Source organism: Ursus arctos, unplaced genomic scaffold (assembly GCF_023065955.2).
Source record: "Ursus arctos isolate Adak ecotype North America unplaced genomic scaffold, UrsArc2.0 scaffold_25, whole genome shotgun sequence".
Taxonomy (NCBI): Eukaryota; Metazoa; Chordata; class Mammalia; order Carnivora; family Ursidae; genus Ursus; species Ursus arctos.
The window spans coordinates 32,267,497-32,294,752 of record NW_026622930.1 but is presented as its reverse complement, the minus strand read 5'-3'; the positions used below and the strand labels follow the sequence as shown (position 1 = coordinate 32,294,752).

Genomic DNA, 27,256 nt, shown 5'->3' with positions numbered 1-27,256 from the left:
AATAAACAAGTGGGACTACATCAAACTAAAAAGCTTTTGCACAGCAGAGGAAACCACCAACAAAATAAAAAGGCAATTTACGAAATCGGAGAAAAGATTTGCAAATCATATATCTGATAATGGATTAATATCCAAAATATATAAATAATTCATACAACTCAAAAGCAAAAAAACCTCAAACAATCTGATTAAAAAATGGGTGGAAGATCTGTATAGACATTTTTCCAAAGAAGTCATACAGATGGCCAACAGTATAAGAAAAGGTACTCAACATCATAATCATCAGGGAAATGCAAATCAAATCACGAGATATTACCTCACACTTGTTAGAGGATGGCTTATCAAAAGACAAGAAATATCAAGTGTTAACAAAGATGTGGAAAAAACATAGAGCTGGTTTTTGCTTGGTTGCTTTCAAACTTGACATGAATCAGAAATCCCCTGGATGAATGTTAATACAGACTGTTAAAACAGTTGATAATTCAGTAAACCTTGGGTGGGGCCCAATAATTTGTATTTCTAAAGAGTTCCCAGATGATGCTGATGTTAGTGGTTCAGGGATCACACTTTGAAAACCACTGCTCTAGTTGAAAGGAAGACAAATAATATACTATAAACTTCAGAAATAAAGTGTCTAGTATGTTAGAAGATAATTGCTCTAGGAAAAAAGTGAAAGTAGAGCAACATAATAGCTGCATACAGAGCTGGTACTCTTATGTTTTAAATAACATATCCAATTTCCCAACAATAGTAACAATGGCTAATGGCTCTTGTCAGACAATATTCTAAGGCTTTACATATATTAACTAATTTAATCTTCACAAAACAAAATCCTTATGAAATAAATACTATGATTTACCCCCATTTTGCAGAGAGAAACTAGTTAGGTTGAAGTAAGCTGTCCAAGGTCACACAGCTACTAAGAGATGGGGATGTGAACCCAGGCAGTCTGTTTCTAGAATCCTTGCTGTTAAATATTATAGTATACTGCCTCTCAATTCACGTAATATCTTCCTCATAAATGTTATTTTTAATGGCAAGAGAAGAAATACTTTGTCAGGCTAGACTGGATATACATTATGCTCTCTATTCTATAAGCACCCTGATGTTTTCATCTACAACCCAAATAAGGCTGTTTCTTTTATATTTATCATTCACTCAAATGACCAAGTGAGAAAATGCGGACACCCTTGAATCTCTCTCTCTCTCTCTCTCTCACCCCCCCATGTCCAATCAGTTTGGTTAATCTCTGCCTCAGAAATCGGATTTAGCACTCTCTAGATTCCCATGTTACCCAGATAATTGCCACAAAGGCTCCTAACATGGTCCACTATATCCAGAGCCTTATGCCTCTCCTTCATCCTCTATTCAGCCACCAGCATTCTCCTTCTAAAATAAAATCTGACCATATTAGTTAGCTGCTTAAAATTCTTTACTGATTCTTCATATCAAGCCCAAATGTCTTTTCTTTCATATAGGTACTTTGTTTATCCACAACAATGATCACAATTGTATACAGAAAGATACTTGGGTAATTATTTACTTTTGACCTACAGTAAATGTTTGGTGAATATTTGATGGATGAAAGTTGAACAAATATTTGCTTTAAGTTTTCTCTTCTGCACTGTAAATTTCATAGAAGCAAAGACTATGTCTTTGACTACTGTATTTCTGCACCTAGCTCAGGGAATGCTAGGTAATAGATGCTCAATAAATATTTGACAGATAAATAACACTTTTTGTTGAGTACTTCTTACATGTCAAGTACCTTGTGAGAAACCCAAATGTCTTAATGAAACATACAGGTCCCTTCACGATCTGGCTGTGCCTCACTTTGCTCACCTACCATTATTCCCCCGCACATACCCTAAGCTCCGGTCATGGTTTTCAGTATTCAACTTTCTATTCTGTTGTTGCTTCTTCCCATTTCCTCCTTATCTGGCAAACTCCCATTCAACCCCTTATACTCAGTTCTCCTTTCTGCAAAGCCTCCCTCCCCCAACACCCAAGTAAGCCTTTTCTTTATGGTCTCAAAACTATTTTAGGACCAATCAAAACTTTGTTGTAAATTTGGTCCCATTTAAGGCAAGAACTCTTGAAATTCCTCAGGGCCCAGGACAGAGACTGATACATAATAATTCTGAAGTATTTATTGAAAACTGATTGAGTTCAATTACAGAGCATAAGTTAAATGCAAGAGCTGTGTTATGTACATTATTCAGAACCTAATAATTCATGAGGGAAATTAAAGCTCTGGAAAGCGTATGAAGTAATCTCAGAATTAGAAAAAAAGGATTCAGAGATGAGGCATTGTGTTTGCTCAGCTAAATTCAATTTATTCAACAAATACTTATTGACCAGTATGAACAAAGCAGTGAGAAGAGACAGAAAGCTGTTGAAATTCTTACTGTAACCTACAGATATGTGTACATTGTATTTACTTACCCATTAAACAACTAAGTCTGTTTCCAGCAACTATGAGTATTTTGCACTTGGGTAGATATTCGTACCTTTGTAACTGTCCTCTTTGCAGCAATGAGGAGGTTAGGCAGATGATAAAGGTGAATATAACTCAGTTTTCTATTTTTCAAAATGGAGTACCCTTTTGCACTGTTTACCCTTCCAGAAGTGAACACTGCAAAATTTAATTCAGCACTGAGCTGAGGAAATGGTCTATTTTTCAACTATGTAAATGAGGTACCATCACTCTCTTGTTCAATACCCTGTAGGTGCATCCCATCACGTTTAGAAAAAAGTCCGAATCTTTCATGAGGGTCTACCGGCCACACGTGATCTGGCCCCGCCTACCTCTTTTTAGCCTCATCGGCTACCATCGTCTCCTTTGCTCATTTCACACTGGCCTCCTTGCTCTTTCTAGAACCTACCAAGCTCATTTCTGCTTAAGGACCTCTGCAATGCTATTCTGTCCTCCCAAAGTTTCACATGGTTTACTTTCTTACTTCATTCAAGTCTTTGCTCAAATGCGACCTTCTCAAAGAAGCTTTTCACAGCCACCCTATTTAATATTAAAGTCCTCCCTTCCATTCCTTTGCCCTGCATTACTTTCCTTTTAATATTTACATATTATCATCTACCCACGAGAACAAGGATTTGTAAGTCTCCTCACCGCAATAATTTGCAATATTACCAGCATTCAGGAGAGGGCCTCGAACACAGTAGTCTCTCTCAATAAATACGTTTAACATTCTCTGGCATTCTCACCAGTCATTCAAGACACATGACCTCAGGAAACTCGTAGAGCAAACACTCAAGCTCTGACCCGTAAGTAAAAAACCACAAAACAAACTCTTACCAGCCTTGACATCAAGATCTATTAGTTCTAAGTGACAAAGAACCTGACAGGTCTTCCTAGAGATTTAACTGGAAAACTAACTTCTCCAGGAAATGCCTGCAGCAATCTGAATTTTGAAATCAAGGGACAGACAACAGTTTAAGCATAAAAGTTCGTAAGACGAGCACACCTAAGCCCACAATTCTGATTTTACAGACCACCTCCCCCACCCCCCCGCAACCTGATAATTTACCAACCGCAAAGTTATTTTTCCTTTGGCTTCTTAGCCCTTTTGGTGCTACGAATCCTTTGCCAGTCTGGTGAGAACTATCGACTTCTCTTGAAAATGCTTTTAATTGCATAAAACAAAATATACAGACAGTGATGAAAGAAACCAGTTTTACTGAAACACAGGGCCGCAGACTTAAGGGCTCCTATGCTCTTCTTGGCACGGTGAAAATGAGACAAGAAAATTTTGACGGCTACAGTAGGATCCAGAAGGAGACAACACTCCGAGGTTCATCCCCGAGCACCCTCAAGTGGCAGCAGGGAAATCCTGGGCGCCGAGACTCAGCCAACCCTAGGGGGCGTGTCTGAGAATGTGCATCGGAGGGGAAGAGGGACCGGGTCCAGGAGAAGGGGGGGGGGGTGGCTCTTATTCCCTGGGCTCCCGCGGGGCCGAGTTCCCCACGGCTCGTCCCGCCCTCGCCTCACCTGTCCCTGCCATCCCCAGGAGCCTTTCCGGCACCCCTCGCAGGTCTTCATGGAGGCCGCGGAAGATCTCGTGAAGTTTCTCGAAATGCTCTGAGGAGGCGGCGGAGGTGGCCATGGCGCAGGCCGCACTCCAGCACCGGCCACCGAGATTTGGGGCACTGGGCCCGCTCCTACGCCGGCGGTCAGCCTCCCAGCCCCGCAGGCATCACGGCGACCGCCGCCACCGCCGCCGGGGACTAGGCGCTTCCGGGGCCGCGGCGGGGTCCTCCCGAGCCGGAACGCCCACCCCCTTCATTCCGTCACCGAGGGAGAGCCGGGCGCGAAAGCCTGACAGAAAGTCGGGTGGACTGCCCGCTCGGGAGATTCCTGAGAGGGGGCAGCACGTCGGGCGAGCGGCAGTCCTGGAGCCCCGGAAACACCCGGTCCAGGGTTGGAGAGAGAGCCACAGCGGAAGGGACTGTGAGATCCCGCGGCACCGGCAGCTCACCGACCTGTCCCCAGGGCCGCGCCTCCCAGTGGGGGGGGGGGGGCGGGGAAAGGGCGCTGCAGTGCATGCCGGGAGATGTAGTTCGGCGCAGAAGACTCCCGGATTCCAGGGTCACGCGTCGGCGGGGGCGGTGGTTCTGTGAGCGCCACAGGCCCAGGGGGTAATGCTGACGGGCTGTAGTTTGGTATCAGCAAGCGCCTGGAAGTTATCTTTGCCGTGATTGCACTGTTTGACCGCGCTGACTTCCTCAGTTCGCGTCCTGACGAAACGTTAGCTTTCAGCCCTAGAAAGGCAGCGGGGCTAGGTTCCAGCTTGCCCTCGAGCGGAAAAGCAGTTTTACTGGGGAAGTCAAGTGACCAGGGTCATATGCTTTCAGAAATGGTCCCCAGCGTGACTCCCAAAATACACACTCAGCCTCTAGCGTCTGGGCTCGCCCAGTGCATTCATTCGCTCAGCGGGTGTTTGTTAATGTTACATGTAGTTATCATGCCCGATATGGGCTTATGTTGGTGAATAAAAGGGCCACTCAGCGCTTGGTTATTTTATAATGTGGTGACCAAGGCGGACCCGGCTTCTCCTTCCCACTACGTGTAATGTGTTAACAATTACGAAGTCCTTTCCTGCACTACATGGATTTTCATGGTTCAGTGGTGGGAAATTCCTATTTCCAACTTATTTCATGATTTTCCTATCGACGCCCTTCTGAAATATTTGCATGTCAGCCCAATATATAAAACTGCCCAAACATATTAAAAGATATATGACTGTTCAGGGGGAAATGATGTGGTGATTTATATCTCCTGGACCTTTATTTTTATTAGACTGAGTCATTGACCACTGATTCAACAAACGCGTTGAGCTCCTAATGTTCACTGAGTATAGAGATAGCAAAATCTGAGGTTAGTGGAAGTGCACTGTGATAAGTCCCACAGCATTGTTACAGAAGGGGCAGGTACAAAGAGGAGACATGATAGCCTTGGATGGAAAAAAGGGATCTTGGAACAGCATCATAAAAGACAAGTAGAAAAGTGGTGAATCAACATCACATTATCAACACTGAAGTTATGACATCTGAATTGAGGCTGTACTGTGGCTAGACTCTGGGACAAATTATACTTAAAAATGAGAAACGATTGTTTAACCATAATAATGAAAAGTGTTTTCTTCTGTTGACTCTAAACTTTCATTTAATTCTTACAGTTTTTATTTTGGTAAATAAAAACATAATAATCAAAAACTTTTTTTATTTGTCATTGACAGTTCAACATAAATTAAGTAAAATGTTAGTTTAATTATGCTATTTAACTATTATTAAAATTTTCCAATTTTTCCATAAAACGACCATTTCTAAAGTATATACCTTAATAGTCAAAACAAGTTCAACAAAAGAATATTCATTTACAAATATGAGAAGACTGTGGTCCTATAACACTGTCCCCCACTAAAGTGAATACGTAGTTGCCAGTCCAAGACAATCACGAACTATTAGAATAACATACTCCAAACAAGTGGTGGGAACATTACTAATTCCTCCAATTTCCTATGGCAGTATTACCTTTGATAAAAATTCCCCAAATTAAACGTAGGTTTTTAGCAAATAGACATTTTAATCTTGACAAGATAATGTAAGGAAATGCCCTGAAGATTATTAAATCGACTGTAAATTACAATACCAGTCCTTACGATAATTTTGCTGAGTAAAGAATTGGGGGGCGCCTGGGTGGCTCAGTCGTTAAGCGTCGGCCTTCGGCTCAGGGCGTGATCCCGGCGTCCTGGGATCGAGCCCCGCATCAGACTCTTCCGCTGGGAGCCTGCTTCTTCCTCTCCCACTCCCCCTGCTTGTGTTCCCTCTCTCGCTGGCTGTCTCTCTCTCTCTCTGTCAAATAAATAAATAAAATCTTAAAAAAAAAAAAGAATTGGGGTTTTTTTAATTTGTTTTGGGTCTTTTTCTGCCACATTGATTGATTCATGCTTGTTAAGACAGTGCAGTATCAGTCTTGCTAACTCGGGTGCTCACTCTCAATTCTTCCATAGATACGTACTATCACCTTTAGCTGTTTTTTTGTTTGTTTGTTTGTTTTAATCCTTCACTAGTCCCTTCACTGTATTTATCTTCCAGGATTCTTCTCTTTTTTGGACTTCCTCCCTGTACCCATGTGCTTCTTGGTGAGTAGTTAACACATATACACGATCTACTTCCCTTTACAGCTCCACCCATTTGTATTAAAGATTGGATGACACCGTTTACTCCATCTTTGAACACTTACCTGCACTAGGGCCCAGTTTAATACTGTGCCTTTGTAGCTATTTTGAATTTTGTGAAAATAATCCCAATTGCATAACTACATAAGAACACACAAAGATAAACTCAGTGGCAATCACCAAATAGCCTTTCCCTTCTTCTGGCTTTCTAAGAGAAACTAAGGCACAAAAAAGGCCTCCATGGGTCTGGGGTCAGTAAACTGAAGTCAGGCAGGTGGTCTATCTTCCCATACTGCTCCTTTCTTTACCCACTTCCTGGCCTGAGAAACAGTAGGAAAATGACAGTTTAAACTTGATTTTTATTTCTGCCTTCCCCCAAATTTCTGCCATCCTCCCAGCCCCACAAACTTCTTAGAAAAGGAAGCTCTTCTGTGGTCCAGCCATGTAAAAGTGTCTTGACAGCAGTGGCTTTAGGTTGCCGGAGATAAAGCCCATGCCATAATCCAGATTCAGTTAAGAGTTTCCTGAAAGAATCCAGATGTTGGCATATGACGGTTTTCTTAACAGGTGAGGGATGAGCCCTGCTCTTGAGCCAAGCCACCGTTGACTCTGGGAATTCAGCTGGGGCTGCAGTGTGGCCCTCTTGAAATGAAGGTTGGTTGGTGGGTGAGAGGAACTATCTTGTGAACAAAGAGGGTAGAAACTAATCCGAACTGCCATAAACTGACCCTGCCATAGCTACGATTCTCTTAGGTAGTAGGTTTCAGAAGGTGAGTATGAGTTTGCAGGACATATGAAGATCTTATCCTATGATATCTCTTGTAACTCTGGCAGCAACAAGAGCAAAGTCAATCTGGACTTATGCAAGGTGTTTTGATGAATCTGGCAGTGTGCACCGGGCTTTTATCAGACATCAAGCAGGCAAGGCTGGAAGGTTTGTTTTCTTTGTGCTCAAGGTTTTGGCCGTCATGAAGGAGAATCATTTTGGCAGGGAGTACTGAGTAGTCTGCTGCAGGTTTCTCGTGTGTGTACCTGCCACCACCTGTCAGTCCATGGGGATGCCCAGCAGGTCACAGCTGACGTCCCAGAGCCGCCTTGCTATCGTCTCATTCCGAGCCTGGGCAGAGACCCATGCCACACTGCAGTCACTGGAAGGGAAAGAGAGAGGCTTAAAACACACAGTTTACGAATGGAGTCTGTTCTCTGCCTGGAACAAGGAATGTGACAGAAAAACCACCTAGGGATGACATGTCCTCTATGCACTTCATAGGGCCAGTCTTTGACTTATCTCTTCATTCTCTAATTCTTACCCCAGAGAAAATGTAATTACCATTTAGATCTCCTCACTAGACTCCCTCTGACCAACATGTCTGATATATAATGCATAGCATTTAGTCTTTATATGTATATATTTAACTATAATATCAGTGCCTGCCTGACACCTGTGTATGTCCAGCCTGTTCACACAGGACCTTGTACGGTGTCATGTTGCTGAGATTACACTGGTTACAGATGCTTGGAGTGGTAAAAACAAAAAAACAAAACCATTCCCAAAACTTACTATTTCTGGTCTACCTGCAATTATAACTTTATATATTTTTTATTTTTTTGAAGATTTATTTATTTTTGAGAGAGAGAGTGCACGCCGGGGGAGAGGCAGAGGGAGAGGGAGAGAATCCCCAGGAGACTCCCCCACTGAGCGTGAAGCCCGATGCGGGGCTCAAATTCATGACCCTGAGATCATGACCTGAGTCGAAACCAAGAGTCAGACACTTAACTAATGGCACCACCCAGGCACCCCCAATTACAACTCTTTTTAAACTCAAATAACAAGTAAAGCCAGCCTCATAAACAATGGAAGAAGGAAAAGATGATAGCATAAAAGAAAAGTAATAATAAGATACTGCGTGTTTCATGTCTTCTCTTCATTGCTATAATCCCAATTATTTTAAGTCCCCATTAAATGCAGGAGCGGTATTCAAACTCTGCACTATCCAGAAAATTTTCTCAAAGAAAATTTTACTCATTTTTGTATTAGCTGCATCTAGGACACAGAAGGTATTCAATAAAGGGTTTTTTTTTTCATCATTCATAAAAATAAAGAGTTTTTTGAAAAGTGATTGAGTAAATGGATTACAATCTTTTAAATCACATAAGAAGCAATTTATTTTTAAAGATTTTATTTATTTATTTGACAGAGAGAGAGACAGAGCACAAGCAGGGGGAGCAGGAGAAGGAGAAGCAGGCTCCCTGCTGAGCAGGGAACCCCATCTGGGGCTCAATCCCAGGATCCTGGGATCACGACCCGAGCTGAAGGAGAAAGCTTAATGGACTGAGCCACCCAGGCGCCCCCATAGGAAGCAACTTAAAAAGTTATATACTATTTCAAGAGAAGTGCTTCCAGGACACACTAAGCACATTCTGAAGGTGAAAAGGAAAGTTGGCAAGTCTGAAATAAGCGCATGAAGCGAACTCCTAACGCTATGTCCATAAGGACGCTGCTAGTCAAAGAGCAGGTTACGGACAAGCAGGAGCATCATCTGGGAGCTTGTTAGAAATGCCAATTCTCAGGCCCCATCTGAACCTGCTGAATCAGAATCTCTAGTGTAGAGGCCCAGGCATCTGTTTTCAACCACTTCCTCAGATGGTTCTAGAATGCACGAAAGTTTGAGAAACACCACTTAGAGATACCTTCACATTTACAAAACAAGCCTTGTAAGTATAGTACTTCTGTTCGAGGGAACTTACCAGCATGACCAGCACAACCTGCCACTGCTGAGCAAAAAGACCGTCACTGAGAACCAAAGGCTCTGTAAGACTCTGGAAATGAACTGACCTCTGTAAGCCTCTGTAGCCTCTACTGCATTACGCTTATGTTCTTTGCAAGGTTACGATGACTAGTGAATGACACAATGGACACGAAAGTGCCTTGTGTCATAAGCTATGACATGCTGTAAAATTTATTCAAATACCACAGTAAAAGCTACTTACGTGTGGTTATGGCATCAGCATAGTCATGGTGCTGATATTTCCAGTAGGATTTTGGGAAGTATCAACCAGTATACATAAAAAGACCTATTTCAAAACTTACTACAAAGCTATAGTAATCAAGACACTGTACTACTGGCATAAGGATAGACATATAAATGAATAGAACAGAATTAAAAGTGTAGGGACACCTGGGTGGCTCAGTCCGTTAAGCGGCTGCCTTCGGCTCAGGTCATAATCCCAGGGTCCTGGGATCGAGTCCCACACTGGGCTCCTTGCTCAGCAGGGAGCCTGCTTCTCCCTCTGCCTGCTGTCCCCCCTGCTTGTACGCTCTCTCACTTTCTCTCACTCTCTGACACATAAATAAAATCTTAAAAAAAAACCCACCAAACTACACGTGTAGAAGTATCCTTACATTTATGATCAATTGATTTTTGATCAGTCTGTTATGGACTGAATCACGTCCCCCAAAGTCCATATGTTGAATCCTTAATCTATAATGTGACTATAGCGGGAGATCGGGCTTTTAAAGAGATAATTAAGGTTAAGTATGGTCATAAAGGTAAGGCCCTAATGCCATAGGTCTAGTGTCCTTATAAGAAGAGGAGACACCAGGAGTGTGCACACAGAGAGTGAAAGCCATCTGAGGACACAGCAAGAAGGCAGCCCTCTGAAGCCAGGAATAGAGGCCTCACCAGAAACCAACCCTGCCGGCACCTTGATCTTGAACTCCCATTCTCCAGAACTGTGAGAAAATTAACTTCTGGCATTCTTTTATGGCAGCCTAAGGAATTTTTTTTTTTTTTTAAGTAGGCTCCATGTGGGGCTTGAACTCACAGCCAAGATCAAGAGTTGGCACTCAACCAAATGAGCCACCCAGGTGCCCCAGCCAAGGAAATTTAATACAGCTACCAAGAAAATTCAATGGAAAGAATGATGTTTTCAATAAACAGTTCTGGGACAACCGGATATAAACATGCAAAAATGAAGTGGGACCCCTACCTCATGCCATATATAAAAATGAATTCAAAATGAATCATAGACCAAAATGTAATGCTCAAATTATAAGAGTGTTAGAAGAAAACGTAGTAGTAAATCTTCGTGACCCTCAGTTAGGCAATGGTTTCTTAGATAAGACACCAAAAGCACAAGTGACAAAAGAAAAAAATCGGTAAGTTAGACTTCACCAAAAAGCTCTCTGCTTCAAAAGACACCTTAAAGAAAGTGAAAAGACAAACCAAAGAATGGGAGAAAATATTTGTAAATCACTCATCTGATAAGGGACTTGCATCCAGACTATATAAAGAACTGTTACAATTAAACAATAAAAAGACAACAATCCATTTTAAAAATGGGCGAAGGATTTGAATAGACATTTCTCCAACGAAAATAAACAAATGGACAATAAGCACATGAAAAAATGCTTAACAACATAAGCAGGAAAATGCATACGAAAACCATAATGAAAAAAAACTATAAAAACGTAAGTAGAAAAATTACTTCATGCTTAGCAGGATGGCTAAAAGCAAAAGGACAGACAATAAGAAGTGTGAGCAAGGGCATGGAGAGATTGGGACCCCCACCCACTGACGGTGGCAACGGGAAATGGTGCAGCCACTTGGGGAAACAGTCTGACAGTTCCTCAACAGTTAAACACGGAGTTGACATAGGACCCATATTCCAGTGGGATTCCATTTCTAGGGATATAAACCAAGAGAAATTGCCACACAAAAATCTGTACATGAATATCACAGCATCATTATTCGATTAACCAAAAAGTGGTAACCCAAATGCCCGTCAACTGATGAATGGATGAATAAAATGTGGTATAGCCATAAAGTGAAATATTATTTGGCAACTAAAAGGAATGACACACTGATGACCTTGAACACATTATGCTAAGTGAGCAAGAAGCCGGTCATAAAAGGCCACATGTTATATGACTCCATTGATATGAAATGTCCCGTACAGACAGATCCATAGAGACAAAAAGCACATTTGTGGTTTCAGTCAGGAATAATAACCAGTGCAAAGTTTCTAATGCTTCAGTCAAGACAGACTTCTGTTCATTTCTTTTTTTTTTTTTTAAGATTTTATTTATTTATTTGACAGAGAGAGAGACAGCCAGCGAGAGAGGGAACACAAGCAGGGGGACTAGGAGAGGAAGAAGCAGGCTCCCAGCGGAGGAGCCTGATGTGGGGCTCGATTCCAGAACGCTGGGATCACGCCCTGAGCCAAAGGCAGACGCTTAACGACTGCGCCACCCAGGCGCCCCGAGACAGACTTCTGTTCATTTCTTGATAGTGGTCAACACAGCTGATGTTGGATCTTCAAAAATCCTTAAAATTAAGAATCCATGGCACTGAAAGGCTCTTCAAAAGTCAATTAAATAATTACTATGTCATGGATTTGAGGCTGACTTTCTTTAAACTACTGAGTCAAAACCTTAAAATCTTCAGGGAAGAAAAATCCAGTCACCCATGGAAAATCATTCTAGTACATAACTATGTAAATTTATCTTCCTGGATTTCAGACTCACATTTTCAACTATCTGCTACACACTTCTACTCACATGGAGTCTTATGGATAACACACTCATGTTGAACATGGACAGAGCCAGGTTTATTACATAGTGGGCAACTGATCCATTCCACATTTTTTTAAGGGGGAGAAAGGCAGAGGGAGAAGGAGAGAGAGAATCTCACGCAGGGTCCAGCCCCAATGAGGGGCTCCATTTCGCAACCCTGAGATTAAGACCTGAGCTGAGATCAAGAGTCAGACACTTGGGGCGCCTGGGTGGCTCAGTCGTTAAACGTCTGCCTTCGGCTCAGGGCGTGATCCCAGCATCCTGGGATCGAGCCCCGCATCAGGCCCCTCTGTGGGAGCCTGCATCTTCCTCTCCCACCCCCCCTGCTTGTGTTTCCTCTCTCGCTATCTGTCTCTCTCTCTCTCTCTGTCAAATAAATAAATAAAATCTTAAAAAAAAAAAAAGTCGGACACTTAACCAACTGAGCCACCCAGACACCCCATTCCACATTCTTTTGGCAATAGCAACCTGATCCCTTCCTGAGGAATTACCTCCTTCCCACAGTGTGAAGACACCGTTAATCAAGTGCCGGTCTTCCCCTAACCAAGGGAGTGAGGACGAGAGGATGGAAGATCTAGTGCTCCCTTGCTAGAGGGCAAATGGTGAGCAACAAAACAAAGACTGAGGACAGCTGGCGTATACTCATTCCAGCAGCAGTGCCCTGGCCAGCTGACTGGCCACTCTGTTTGTTCGAAGTCTCGCTCTTCTGTCTTCTCTTTGGTTCTTAGGAGAACCCCATATTTTAATAAATTCCCTTCTTGCTTAAGTTAGCATGAGTCTGTTTCCACTGCTTTGGAATCAAAGAACCCTAAGCTCTACACATGACTTTTCCATGTCTGTTGTCTCAGTTAATGTCATTATCAATCTCCTAGTAAGTCAGGCTTGACCCCAGGTCACTAACTCCTCCCAGACCCCTCACTCATTTAGTCATCAAGCCGTAAAAATTCTGCCTCTTCAGGGCGTCTCTCACTTAACCCTTCTTTGTATTCCAACAGTCATTACCCTAAATCAGGAACTCAAACTCTCTCACATGGGTTATTTACTCATTCATCAAAGTCACCAGGGATGTCTCTCTGAAGCACAGAGCAGATTTATTTCTCTCTCTACTGGAACAACTTCCGTGGCTCCTCTCCAAGCCTGGCATTATGGGCCTAGCATGATCTGACTGTCTACCTTTCTTTCCAATTTTAATTTATTTACAATCCTTTCTCTAAAATTTCAAGTTATTTCCACATAATCTTGAAGGGGGAAGTAAAAACATGCTAAAATTTCAATCTTATGTGATGTCTGAGTTTTGCTTCAAAATAACACGAGAGGAGGGGCGCCTGGGTGGCTCAGTCGTTAAGCGTCTGCCTTCGGCTCAGGGTGTGATCCCGGAGTCCTGGGATCGAGCCCCATATTGGGCTCCTCCGCTGGGAGCCTGCTTCTTCCTCTCCCACTCCCCCTGCTTGTGTTCCCTCTCTCACAGGCTGTCTCTCTCTCTCTGTCAAATAAATAAATCTTTAAAACAAAAAAATAACATGAGAGGAAAAAAAATATGGAAAGGGGTGATGCATGGGGATAGGGGACTACTGGCCATGGCTTAATGGTTGTTGAGGCTGTATTATGGGTATATGGGGGTTCGACGCGCTATTTTATCTACGACTGTACATATTCAAAGTTCTCTACAATAAAAAGTTTTATAAGTCTTCACTTGGGGCGCCTGTGTGGCTCAGTCGTTAAGCGTCCGCCTTCGGCTCAGGTCATGATCCCGGGGTCCTGGGATCAAGCCCCTCATCAAGCCCTGCACTGGGCTCCCTGCTCAGCGGGGGGCCTGCTTCTCCCTCTCCCACTCCCCCTGCTGATGTTCCCTCTCTCGCTGTGTCTCTCTCTGTCCAATAAATAAATAAAATCTTAAATAAAATAAAATAAAATAAAATAAAATAAAATAAAATAAAAGTCTTCACTTATTCACGAAGGGAGTCCATCAATACTATTTTAGTCCTGGGGCGCCTGGGTGGCACAGCGGTTAAGCGTCTGCCTTCGGCTCAGGGCGTGATCCCAGCGTTATGGGATCGAGCCCCGCATCAGGCTCCTCCGCTATGAGCCTGCTTCTTCCTCTCCCACTCCCCCTGCTTGTGTTCCCTCTCTCGCTGGCTGTCTCTATCTGTGTTCAATAAATAAATAAAATCTTTAAAAAAAAAATACTATTTTAGTCCTGAAGACAATAGAGAAATACAGATTCAAATTCTTTTTAATGTAAAAAAAAAAAACAACAACAAAACAGAACTAGGAGTCCAAAAAGGAACGAAGAAAACTAGACGGACCTAAATAAAGGTAGGAAGAAAAGAAACAACCAGAAAGCATAATAAATGATAGCCATGCAGAAAATCAAACCTCGCAGTACCAGGAAAACACAAAGGAGTCAACCCCCTTATTACAAGGTAAAAACACCAGTCAAAAGACAAAAGCTATGTCGCGCAAGGTATTTTAGAAGAGGAGTATAGTATACCAGACAAATCGAAATTACTGCCTTTGAGTAATAAAACCCCATCTTCAAAAACAGATACATTCGTACCTGAAATGATGCCCACTTAGAATCTCGAGACCTTCCGTGACGGCACAGTACAGGCTGGTCTGCGCCCCCTGCTGAGGGGTCTTGATGAAGAAGGAGAAAAGCCACCACATCCATTTCATGAACCATGAGTGCCGAACCAGTTCAGAGTTGACTGTGCCCGGGTGCACAGAATACGCCGTAACGCCAGAGCCTAATGGGGGGGGCGCCCCATAGGGAGAGGAAGCAGGACTTGATATTGCCGAACAGCCGAGAAGAGCAGAGGATGTGAATGAACATTTGACCCCATGAAGACTCCCTTCCCACAACGGTACTACAAGCGCTCCTCACAGTCATTTCCAGCTCCCCATTTCACAGCGTATGATTAAAGCTCAAAGAGGTTATTAACTGTTAGGAAACAGTAGAGCCAGGACTCAACCTCTCGGCAGCACTTGACTCTAGCGACTACTCCTTCCTCAAAGCTGCCTTTTTATTGGCTTCCGTGACCCCATGCTCCTTCTGGTTTTCCTAATCTTTCTTGCTGCTTCCTCTCAGTTTCCTGGACCCTCATCTTCTACCCAAACTTCAAATGCTGGAACGCCCACGGTTTGCTCAACTCCCGCTCTATAACTAAATGGCACGCACATTTTGATGCACATTGTATATTCCTTTGAACTCTTGGCTGACTATGAGTGGCTAAGGGCGCGGACTCTGTGGTCAGACTGCCCCATTTCAAATTCTAGCTGTACCACTCATTAGCTGTGTGACTCTGGGCAAGCTCCCAATGTTGTGACTCGGTTTCCTCTTAAAATGGGGATAATCCTAATACCTGCACCTCACAAGGTGGTTCTGAGGATTAAATGAGTTCTATGTACAAGAGCCTTGATAGTCTCCAGTACATGGTAAGCGCTAAATGACACTATGGCACTTATGCACGTGCTAGGTCAGGTCCCCAGTTCTTTACTAGAACCTTGGGGCCAGAGGGGTTTCCAAATTTTTACTGATTTTAGAAAGGTAATATGACACATATACATGTACTGCTTATTGCCTAATGTCCCTAGTACAAGAGAGGTGTGGCTGCCAAATAAGCTTTGGTATCAAGCTTCTGAAAAAATTGAATTATCAGGTCTTTGTGGATTTCATGATTACAGATAAAGGACTATAGACATATTTTATTTCCAACTTGACATCTACTCTATTTTTTTTAAAGATTTTATTTATTTATTTGAGAGACCGTGAGAAAGACAGAGAGACAGAGAACAAGCAGGGAGGAGAGCAGAGGGGGAGGAAGAAGCGGACTCCCCACTGAGCAGGGAGCCCAATGCAGGGCTCGATCCCAGGACCCTGGGATCATGACCTGAGCAGAAGGCAGACGCTTAACTAACTGAGCCACCCGGGTGTCCCTTGATATCTACTCTAGATGACCCACAGTAATGCTGACACAGAGGTCCAAAACTAACTTCATACTTTTAAGACCAAACCCGGATCTTGCAGTGCTCCTTAACTCCCAATCAGGCAGGCACACAGAGCCATTCTTGATGATTCCTCACCTTAACATGCATATCCATCAACAAGCCCTGGGGGTTTCCCATCCTAAATATCTCTAGGAGTGTCCACTACCCTCCATCTCCACCACTCTAGTCCAGGCCACCCTCATTTCTCACCTAGACTACAGAAATCACCTGCTGCACACACTCCTACCCCCATTTTAAAAAGGCTTTCATTTGAAATGTTCTCCACTGCTCTTCTGCTAAAATCCTACCATAGCCTCTAAGGATTTTGCCTCTGTCTACCTCACCAGTCTCAGCTCAGACCTCTATTCCTCTTGCTCTCTATGTTTTAATCATAGCAGCCTCCCAATTACTCAAACCGAGCCCAGACCTTTGTGCATTCTCTCCCGTCTGTCTGGAATGTTCCTCAACATCCTCAGATGCCTCATCCCACCCACTCTATAACCCATTTAATTTCCACATAGTTTGATGATCCTGTTCCAATGATGGGGCTCCTGTATCGGATTCCTTGAGCCAAAATTCAGCCTGCCTCAACTACTAAGCAACTCCAGTTGTCCACTCTGGATTACCTTTCTTTTTATCGAAAATTCAGAGGAGACAGTGCTAAGGACTTCTGTGTATTTGTGATAGGAGACTCCCCTCTTTGTGGATACATTTCTCTCTTATTTAACCTTTTGCTGTTAGGGAGACATTCCCCCTCCCCACCACTACCACCATAGTCTCAGGACCCGTTTTATCCTAATGGTTGTATCTAGTGCCAGTTCAGGTCCCTCCCCCTGCTTTCTTTTTTTTTTTTTAAGATTTTTTTAAAAATTTATTTGAGAGAGAGAGAGAGAAAGAAAGAGAGTGAGCACATGTGCAGGAGGGGCAGAGAGACAGGGGTAGAGAGAATCTCAGGCCAACTCTGCACTGAGACCAGAGCCTGACCCGGGGCTCAACCTCACGACCCTGAGATCATGACCTAAGCCAAAACCAAGTTTAACCGACTGAGCCAGCCAGGTGTCCCCAGGTCCCTCCATTCTATCTGGTCTCACTAAGAGTAAAAACCTTGCTTGCTCCTGAGGCCTGACTCAGTGAGGGCAATAACCTATAAAGTAGTCCCATTTTACTCATGAGGAAATAAGTCTTAAAAAGTTAAATAGCTTGCTGCAGGTCACACAGCTAGTAAGTACTAAAGCCAAGCCTTATGACTCAAAGTCAGAATGTCCCCATCTCCTGCTAGCCACCTCCAATATTTGGCTGCGGGCCACTTACTAAAATAATACCCAGTTATAGTCATGGCAGCAGGTTTTGTCCAGGATATGGGCTCCAGAAAACAGTATGGATTCCTGTGGCTTTTCACTACTTTCCATTGGCTCATATCTCTATACTTTCTTCTTCTAAGCCTACCTTTGAGCCTCCGAGCCAGTTCCTGGGTGAAGAGAATGTTGGCTAACTTGCTGTGACAGTAGGCCAGGCCTGCATTGTAGAATTTCTCTCCCTGGAGGTTATGGAAATGGATCCTTCCCAGGTGGTGTGCTAGGGAAGACACAGTCACTACCCTTGATGGGGCTGATTCCTTCAGCTTCTCTAGCAGCAGATGGGTCAAGAGGAAGTGACCTATGAGAAAAACTAGAATTAACGGAGTTCAGAGCCAATGCCAGGGTGAAGGGAGTCATGGTGAGCCCTGCAGAGAACTCAGGAACAAGGCTTTTTGCCTCATTAATTCATTATCAACTCCAGAACAAGCTCAGGGAGGGTTTGGGGAAATAGGACAGCCGTCCTTCCATGAAAGAGGTCTGTCTGGATCGTGTGAACATGAAGTCTTTTCTCCTTCCAACTTTGATCAGTATCACTCTTTACGCAGGCAGCCTCTACCTGACGCGGGTCATGAGGGTCACCACAAAGAAAGCAACACAGCCCCCAGTCCAATTAGGCTGTTCAAAAATGCCCCAAGGTAAACCGAATCTGGATCACAAATTAAAAACTGGGTGGAACCTCGAGTGGGCCTAAGTTTATCCCTGAGCTTTCGGGCAGGACCACAGTATTCACTCTTCACTTATGGTCTATTAGGGCCCAGAGGTGGCTCAGTCTGAGCCCTAAATTTTCCAAGGAGAACTTTAGGCTTCCTCTAGTTTTGTGATGAGACCAGATTTCTTACCCAAGTGGTTGACTCCCATGTGCATCTCAAAGCCATCTGCTGTCTTAGAGTAGGGACACATCATCACTCCTGCGTTGTTGATCAGAATGTGAAGATGCTTTTCCTCTGCCGGGAAGAGGAGATGCGGTGTGGAAGCAGCCAGCCACAGCAGTTATATCTGAGAAATCTGCCTTACGCCCAGGCTTTGACAATGGGGATACATGACTTGAATCTTTCCTCCATTTCCCTTTCACATGTATTGTGTATTGTTTTTCATTGTTTAAGACGCCAGTTGAATCCTCCATAGCTACTACAGAGCAAAACTCCATTTTACATAACCGAGTGGCCTCTCCGATCCTTCCAGTTAAGGAGCTACTCACTCACTGCTTTTGGGAGAATGTTCTGCTCACCTCTCCAAAGAGAAAGACTTCCCGAGCTGAATCAGAAGATTCCAAAGCAAGAGCAAACAGGATGTTCTGTATGCACCCGTTGCCACTGGAGAACTCCAAAAAGTGCCAAAAGAAATATTGGTTTCACCTCTTTGTTGCCTCTGACAACTCTTTCTCGTGGTTTATTTTCTCATATGATTTATAATTTCTAACTATGAGCTCATATCCCTAGAAGTCGTTTACCCAGAGAGGCCGAGATCCCTGTGTTATGAGGGGCTATGCCTACAGAACCCTCTTGGCTTGGATTTTTATGTGATACTACAGGGTTTTATGTTCACTCCTCAGCTCAAGATTCTTGTACCATTTGGTGATGTAATAAATTCTCCCCCACAGATGATGCCAACCTGAGGCTCTAATATCTCGCAGACGACTCTCTAACCGTCTACGTCCTAAAGAGAAGGTAAGCTTCTTTATCATGTCTTGGCGCTGGTGGCCTACCTTTTTTTTTTTTTTTAAGCCCCTGTACCATGGACCAGATGGCTTTTTGTGAGTCCCAACCTTATGTGGAGCCTAAGATCCAGCTCCCCACTCTCAGGGCCTGAGGTCTCACCTCCTGTCCCTGTGTGAGTATTTGAACTCCAGACCCTAAAGCTCATATTGAGTTCTGATACTCCCGTGAGGTTTTTGGCTTTAGTTCTTATGCACTGCTCTGACTTTTTTAAACTCATTTTTTTTTTAAAAAGATTTTATTTATTTATTTGACAGAGATAGAGACAGCCAGCGAGAGAGGGAACACAAGCAGGGGGAGTGGGAGAGGAAGAAGCAGGCTCATAGCGGAAGAGCCTGATGTGGGGCTCGATCCCAGAACGCCGGGATCACGCCCTGAGCCGAAGGCAGACGCTTAACCGCTGTGCCACCCAGGCGCCCCTAAACTCATTTTTTGTTTCTGCTTCCTGAGGATTCCCCTTTGTTACTAAGGAGTTCCGCTATGAATGAAAGTTTTTGATTATAATTTATCTAGCACTTCTATGTATTAAAGAGGGAGAAGGATCTTTTCCTTTAACTAAGTCTGCTGTGTTGACTCCAAGAGCAACAACATAATGTCCAGTTCTACACTTACCTGCTAAGAAGTCTTTAGCAAAGGCTCGAATAGATTTCGTATCAGCCAAGTCCAGTTTCCTCACTAACACCTGTTGGTTTCCCGTCATGATCTGGATCTCTCTGGCCACCAATTCCCCCTTTTGCACATCCCGGCACGCTAAATACACGCGGGCTCCTGTCAACCAATATATAAAAATAAAGACAAACTGTCAGCTCTGCTTTTGAGTGGACACTACAGACCTACAGACTTATAAATGGTATTTTCTACTGTTTCTTTAAAATGGGAATTTACCCATACTTCATGACTGGGTATTTGATGAACAAATCAAAAAAGAAAAATAAATCAATAATATTCAGTAAGTGTCCATTATATGTAGAGCATTGTATTAGGTTTAGACCAGTGAATCTGTGGGACACTTGGAAAGCTCTTGAATTCCAAGATTGGGAGGAAAAAATGAGCATGGTCATCTTTGTGAGGGATAAAATTGCAGGAGTAGGAGGGAATTAGAAGCAGATGAGCTTGCCTCTCTGAGCCAGCTCTTTGGCTGTCTCCTTTCCAATGCCCGTGTTGGCTCCAGTGACCACAGCTACCTTCCCAGGAAGCTGGACAGTTGATGTACACACCCCACTAGACAGCATTTTCCTGTAGAGAGAGGAGAGCTCATCAGTTCTTCATTCTCCTTGTCTTAGCCAGAGGTTCCTGTAACTACCATGTCTTCCAATCCCAAGCCTAAAGTTTGCTTTGGTTCTTTCTAGTGCTGTCCTTTTATAGATTTAAGGAAGACTAAAGAAAAATTTTCTGCTCTTGCTCACGGTTTTTTTGCTCAAAAATTTTCTGCTCTTGCTCGAGAACAAAAGCGATTCTATTGTAAGGGCAAACCTTAGAGCTGCCCCTGCAGTACAAGAACTGGATAAATATTTGATTATCCAGGCACCGGCTTCAGTTTGAGCTCTTTGACAGGCTTAGCGAATCATAAGACTCAGCCTAGAAGCAGCAAGTACTGGTCCACTTATGTCGCTCTGTCCACCACTGGCACTTTATGGCCCTGATATGCAGCTAATCCGACACAAAAAATTAAAATTATGGAAGCTTGTTTGCTGGGGTAAAGCAAACAGAAACACGTGTACACGCACAATCAAAAATAAGACAAAGAAAAGGCATGAGTCAGTACAGAGGGGAGCTGGGATTCAAGTCCTGGTTTAATTAGAGTCCTTGTTCCTAAGCACTGTACTACCCTTCTTTTCCAAAGAAATGAATGCACAAACAGGGATTTGCATGTCTCAGGCTGTTCTTTTTTCTTCTCTGCAAATTTTAAGACTCAAGTTAAAAGACTCCCTTGACCAGGAGATGCACTTTTAAAGAGCATTTCAGCCTCCTTCATTGAACTTCGAGTTGCAAAGCACACACTCCTAGCCACTAAGGCTACCTGCTTAGTGCACACAGGCCAGTAAGGAAGCAAACTGGTGCTCACCAAAAGATATCTTCCTCCTCAGAGAACAAGCCTCCCTGTTCAATGTTTCACATCCTTTCAGTTTTAGCTCCTGCAGCGACAACATATCAGGACCTCTACTGAGTTCTTTCTTCTCCTTACCAACAAGAATGAAAGAGACCATCAACTATGAATAGTCCAGCTCTGGGCTAGCTCCCATGACCTAGCCGGGTGCTTGGGGATATGACCCTTGCAGTATAATCTTACTCAGAAGAATCTCGCGGAGGAATGCGCACTATTTTCAGTTCAGCCTCAGCTTTTCACTGGGACTCTATTTGGGTAAGAGGATCTTGTGGTGGAAAGAGATAAAAAAGCGTTCTCCTCTGAGTGGGAGCACTAGCTGAGCAGAAGGGAGGAAAAATAAAAGTAAAAGAGGAGCACGAGTGGATGGTGACCACGCCCCTGTCCCCGGGGAAGGACTCTCTCTTCAGTCCCCAGTTCACCGTCACTACTGGTGATTTTAGTCAGAACCAATCAGCAGGCGCCCTTTGGGCAGCTCTCCACCGATTCCCCGCGGCACTCAGACAGCCATTGGCTGGTATGTCACCAGGTCAAGAGACCACTACCCTTCATCCTTCTGCCTCACCCCCAAACCCTGGGCATGATTCAGGTCCCCAGATACTCCTGCTCTGAAGGCAGGATGCGGCTCATGATGCAACCCTTTCATTTCTTCCCTCTACAACATCCGCCCAGAAAAAAGGCGAATCTAACTCCAACAAGAGAGCAAGCAACGGGTCTGCAGATACCGATTCCCATCGACGGACAGTTTCAGAGAGCAAAAAAAATCCAATCGCTCCATTGTACTTCAAAGGCTGGAAGCAAGAAGCTAGACAGGGCTGGTTCCAGGCGTGGGAGCTAAAGGGAAAACAGTCTTAAAGTCCACACCCCATTTTAGGGTCCGAAATCCCCCAATGCTGGAAACTTAAGTGTCTGAGGTAGCCGTGCACTCGGGGTTCTCTGGAGCAGAAAGCAAGGGCTTCCGAGACGAAAAAAGGGATCGGGAGAAACAGAGCGAGGTGATCCGCACTACAGACCCTTCCCACCGCCTGGGGTCTCCTGCTCTCGTCCCCGGCATCCAGGACAGCTGGACCTCCTCCGACCAACCGAACTACCGGCCTCGACCTACTTGGAGCCCCCCAAGGATTTTCCTTTTCCTTCTTTAGGAAACAGAGCTTCGGTGAGGATTAACGTCCTCCTGAATTCTCAAAAGAAGGCAGTACATTTGCACAGACCTGACTTGGGGTGCAGCGATGTACAGGAAAAGGGGGAGAAGGAGGAGCAGGAGCAGGAGGACCCCGATCATCTTGCGGGACGGCTGCTGAGGCTGTAGGTAGGAGCGGAGCGAGGTGCCCCAGCAGAGCTCGCGGACCGTGCGGCTCCTCCCAGGCACGCCCTAATCTTAGTACGACAGCCCGGGGAGCAAAGCCATCTGGGAAATGTAGTCCACAGCTTGGGCAGGAGGGCGCTGCCTCCAGCTGCTAAGACGAGCTGACCCATGCGCCAGATACACAACAAACCCCCAACCATCTAGGCTCTAGGGCCTGTAGGATTTGCCCAGCTTTCCCACAGCCCTCTGGCCACCAGGGTTGTCGTGAAACCTCCCCAGTCATCTAGCTCCCGGTGCGAAGTCCAGATCCCGGTTAAGTTTTACCCAATCATAGTGAAGCAGTTACCGCATTGTTTCTCCTGGAGGTGAAAGATTTGCGTCTGGGGAGTGTTCCGAGGCTGATTACACAGGAGAGGAGCGGTTGGAGTCTGACAGTTGGGAAGGAAGGGTGGAGGTGGGAATCCTTCCTTCTGAGGGATTCCTTCATCCAGTGGAGTGTAAGCAACCCGTCCCTGAAGACATTCCCAGGAGAATCACTTTATTATGTCTATTTTATATGATAATGCTATCATCATTTTCCTGCAGTTTGAGTGTTAATTGATAATAGAACATAATTTTCCTGGTGATTTGGATTAGATATATTAACTCCCAGGGTGGCAATGAATTTCTCAGATTAGCACAGTTCAGTTTGCTTACTCATGAAAGTCTGTAATCCTGTCTCAAATTAAGGCCATGAAAATTCTGAGAACAAGTAGGTTCCCTGTTCAACTATCCCCTTCAGCTCTGCCATCTAAGGCTTATACATGGTTTCCAAGAGGTAGAGGTAGGGGGTGTTTTAACAAGTCAATAATTGGATAATTCATTTCCATTTGATTGAAAGACATGTTCTAAGCTCAATTTAAATGAATATATGTTATAGAAATTGAAGAGGCTTCCTTCACACAATACAAATTTTTACTAATTTAATGTTAGATTATCTAATAATCATCAGATTTTGTCATATGCTCATGATTGTGGTACCTAATAAATGTATAGGTTTTTACGTCTTTATTAAAAGACTTTCATGTGTTTTGTTCCTTATTCATTCATACTCATTTGACGACTGTTTATGCTATTGCTACCATGTACTAGGCACTGTGCTGAGGTGCAGCAGGGAGCCAGGCCGAGATGACCTCGGCCCTCTCAGAGCTTATGGCCTGTCAGGGAGGAACTTCACGTGATCACCCTGAAGAAATTGTGTTGAGGGTTATGAGGGAAAATAAAAGTTTGGGAGATCATATCATGAAGCTCCTCCTGGTCTGGAGATCAGGAAAAGTTCTTTGAAGAAATACATTTGAACTGAGGTCAGGAGTTAGTGGGCAACATACAGGCGAGAGTGCTCCGAGCAGAGGGAAGAGCCCCCCGAGCTCAGAGTCAGAGAACAATGAAAAATATTGGTCTAGCTGTGGCACGGGGCAGGAGGGAGTGCTAGAAATGACAATAATAGTTTCACTCATTTATGGAACATAAGGAATAGCAGGAAGATAGGTAGGAGAAGGAAGGGAAGAATGAAGGGGGGGTGAACAGAAGGGGGAACGAACCATGAGAGACTACGGACTCTGGGAAACAAACTGAAGGCTTCAGAGGGAAGGGGGGGATGGAATAGGCCGGTGATGGGTATTAAGGAGGGCACATATTGCATGGCGCACTGGGTGTTACACACAAATAATGAATCATGGAACACTACAGCAAAAACTAAGGGTGTACCGTATGGTGACTAACATAACATAATAAAAAATTATAAAAAAAACAAAACAAACAAACAAAAAGAAATGACAATAATAGCCAGTGCCTAAGTGGTGCTTATTATGTGCCAGGCCCTGTCTAAGTGCTTTGCATATATTAACTACCTTAATTCCCATAATAACTCTATGAAGTAGCACTACAATTTTTTTTTTCTATTTTACAGACAAGGATACTGAGGCAACAGCAAGGTTAAATAAATTATCCCGGGCCATAGTGGCAGAACTGGGATTCAAACTTAAGAAGGATGTATCCAGGCTCTGTGCCCTTAACTACTAAGCCATGTTGCTCAAAGAGGAGGCTGGAGACCTCCCAAATGTATGTGCTTTTGCACATCCACACAAAATTTGCATGCAATTTCGTTCATAGAACCCAGATTAAAAACCATCGGTTAAACCCAGTAACGGAAGATGAGTAAGCAAACAAGTGGCTTAGAGAAGCTATGACAGAAAGCAGAGAGGAGGGTCTTGAGGAGCACTAACATTATGGGCTAGGTAGAGGAAGGTGAGCCTGAAAAAGGACAGTGACAAAGGGACAGAGGCATTAGACTAGGTCCAATGAGATTAAAGAAGCCACATGGTACAGGGACAGTTTAATATCAAGAATTATGAAACGTAACGGGATTGGAGTAACGAGGAACTGGCTACTATAGGGGTTATTAAATGTTTTCCTTTTTTTAAAAAAAAGATTTTATTTATTTGTCAGAGATAGAGAGGAAGGAGAAGGGGGAACGGCAGGCAGAGGGAGAAGCAAGCTTCCCGCTGAGCAGGGAGCCTGATGCAGGGCTCAACCCCGGGTACCTGGGATCATGATCTGAGCAGAAGGCAGGTGCTCAACCTACTGAGCCACCCAGGCTCCCCTAAATGTTTTCTGTACAGAAAAAATATTTTCGGCTTGGGGGGCCATCTGGTCTCTGTTGGAGCTGCTCAATTCTGCTGTTGCAGTGCAAAAGCAGCCCTAAAGATATGTAGATGAATGAGCATGTTCCAGTAAAACTTATTTACAAAAACAGGTGGTGGGCTGGATTTAGCCCGTGGTTTGCCAACCTGTGGGCTAGGAAGAAGTAAAGAGAACCCTCAAGAAGATTAAAAGAGCAGATAAAAATATAATATATTAAAAATGTAATCGCAGAGGTAATAGAAATAATACAAGATAATATAAAACAGCCACTACTTGGGGCTGAGAGAGAGCCTCCGAGGAAGAGACTCCTTCACTCCCAGACCTTGCTGGGGAGGGACAGGTGGAGTGTACTGATGGGCAGAGGAGTTGCTGTGGAGCTGTACCTGGGGAAGCTGCTGGACCCCACTGTGTAGGGTGCCAGGGAAAGCTGTCCTCAGGGAGGTGTGTCACGGAAGGAGCTCTGTTACAAAACACCGAAGAGGAAGCGCCCGGCCACTGAGTGCTGATAGAGAAAGTGTGCGCACGGCACCGTGGAAGCCTAGTGCTGCAGACTCCTGCGGAGCTAGCCCAGCGGAACTCGCAGGTGAACTCCTTTCCAAGGGGTTTAACATCATGCCAGATGGCAAAGAAAAACATATTTCAAGGGTCCATTTCCACTTTCACAGAGCAGGCAAAAAGGACGAGTTGGAGCTGAGAGGCAATACATTGATAACTGGCAAGGGAGGCAATCTGGGGACTGTGGTGCAATAGAATGCATTAAGCAGGCATTTCAAGAAGTGGCACTTAACAGGACCAAAACAGGATCCAAAAAACAAACTGACAAGTTGGACTGCATCAAAATTAAGAATTTCCACTCTTAGAAAGATAATGAAAAGAAACTAAATATGGAGAGAAAATATTTGCAAATCACATACCTGATAAAGTGTTTGTAGTCAGATTATTTTTTTAAATCCCCAACTCAGGATTAAGAAAATAACTCCATTTTTTAAATTGTCAAGTGATTTGAACAGTGCATCACCAAAGAAGACACACAGATGACTAATTAGCCACGGAAAAAATGCTCAGTATCATTAGTCATCGGGGTAAGCAGATTCAAACCACAATAAAATGCCACCATGCGTCTACTATAGTGGCTAAAATAAAAGGCTGACCATACCAAGGATTGATGAGAATGTGGAATTCTCGTACACTGCTTTTGAGAACGTAAAATGGTGCAACCACTTTAGCACATAGTTTGTCAATTTTTTAAAAAGTTACATGTCTGTTAAACATGTACCTATCGTATGACTCCTTGGTAATTCCCCAAGAGAAATTAAAGTTTATTCATACAAAGACCTGTGTGTGAATGATCATAATACCTTTATTTGCAATCATCAAAAACAGGAAACAACCCAAATGGCCATCAACAGGTTGAACAGATCAACAAATGGTGCCATATGCACACAATGTAATAGGTATTACTCAGAAATAAGGACTAGACTTCCAACACACACAGCAGCCCGAATGACCTCCAAGTAATTACGTTGAATGAGAGAAGCCAGACAAAAAAAGTGTGCATATTATATGATTCCATTTAGGTAAAATTCTAGAAAATGCAAAAATTGTGGCGATAGAAAGCAGATCAGTGTCTGGGGCGCCTGGGTGGCTCAGTTGGTTAAGCATCTGCGTTTGGCTCAGGCCATAATCTCAGGGTCCTGGGATCAAGCCAGTCGTCTGACTCCCTGCTCAGCACTCAGCAGAGAGTCTGCTTCTTCCTCAGCCCCTCCCAAAAGAAAGAAAGCAGATCTTTGTCTTCCTGGGGCTGAGAGGAAATGGAGAGGGATGGGAAAGTTTT

General features: G+C 44.0%; 2 protein-coding genes across 2 annotated transcripts in view; both read right to left on the bottom strand.

Moving 5' to 3' along the window:
* The window catches only part of VTI1B (vesicle transport through interaction with t-SNAREs 1B), a 31,151-nt gene extending 26,880 nt beyond the window's left edge, over positions 1 to 4,271 (bottom strand). Inside the window, exon 1 of the mRNA XM_026489698.4 lies at positions 4,007 to 4,271. Coding sequence (XP_026345483.1) covers positions 4,007 to 4,121 — 115 coding nt within the window. The 5' untranslated portion in view covers positions 4,122 to 4,271. The remainder of the gene's footprint in view (positions 1 to 4,006) is intronic.
* A 1,449-nt stretch (positions 4,272 to 5,720) lies between these two features.
* On the bottom strand, positions 5,721 to 22,806 carry RDH11 (retinol dehydrogenase 11). The gene is made up of 8 exons (XM_057318595.1): positions 22,646 to 22,806; positions 20,448 to 20,566; positions 19,943 to 20,098; positions 18,455 to 18,559; positions 17,704 to 17,913; positions 14,828 to 15,017; positions 7,728 to 7,843; positions 5,721 to 6,369 (listed from the first exon to the last, which is right to left on the bottom strand). The coding sequence occupies exons 1-7, from the start codon at positions 22,714 to 22,716 to the stop codon at positions 7,741 to 7,743; spliced, it is 954 nt and encodes a 317-aa protein (XP_057174578.1). The 5' UTR covers positions 22,717 to 22,806; the 3' UTR covers positions 5,721 to 6,369; positions 7,728 to 7,740.
* Positions 22,807 to 27,256: the final 4,450 nt, after the last annotated feature.

Excerpts from the sequence above, each read along its gene's own strand:
- RDH11 (XM_057318595.1), bottom strand. The coding sequence starts at position 22,716 with ATGATCGGGGTCCTCCTGCTCCTGCTCCTCCTTCTCCCCCTTTTCCTG. Across the intron at positions 17,914-18,454 it reads CATGGGAGTCAACCACTTGG|GTCACTTCCTCTTGACCCAT; the intron begins GTAAGAAATCTG and ends TTTTTCTCATAG. Across the intron at positions 15,018-17,703 it reads ACTGGCTCGGAGGCTCAAAG|GCTCTGGCGTTACGGCGTAT; the intron begins GTAGGCTTAGAA and ends CCCCCCCATTAG.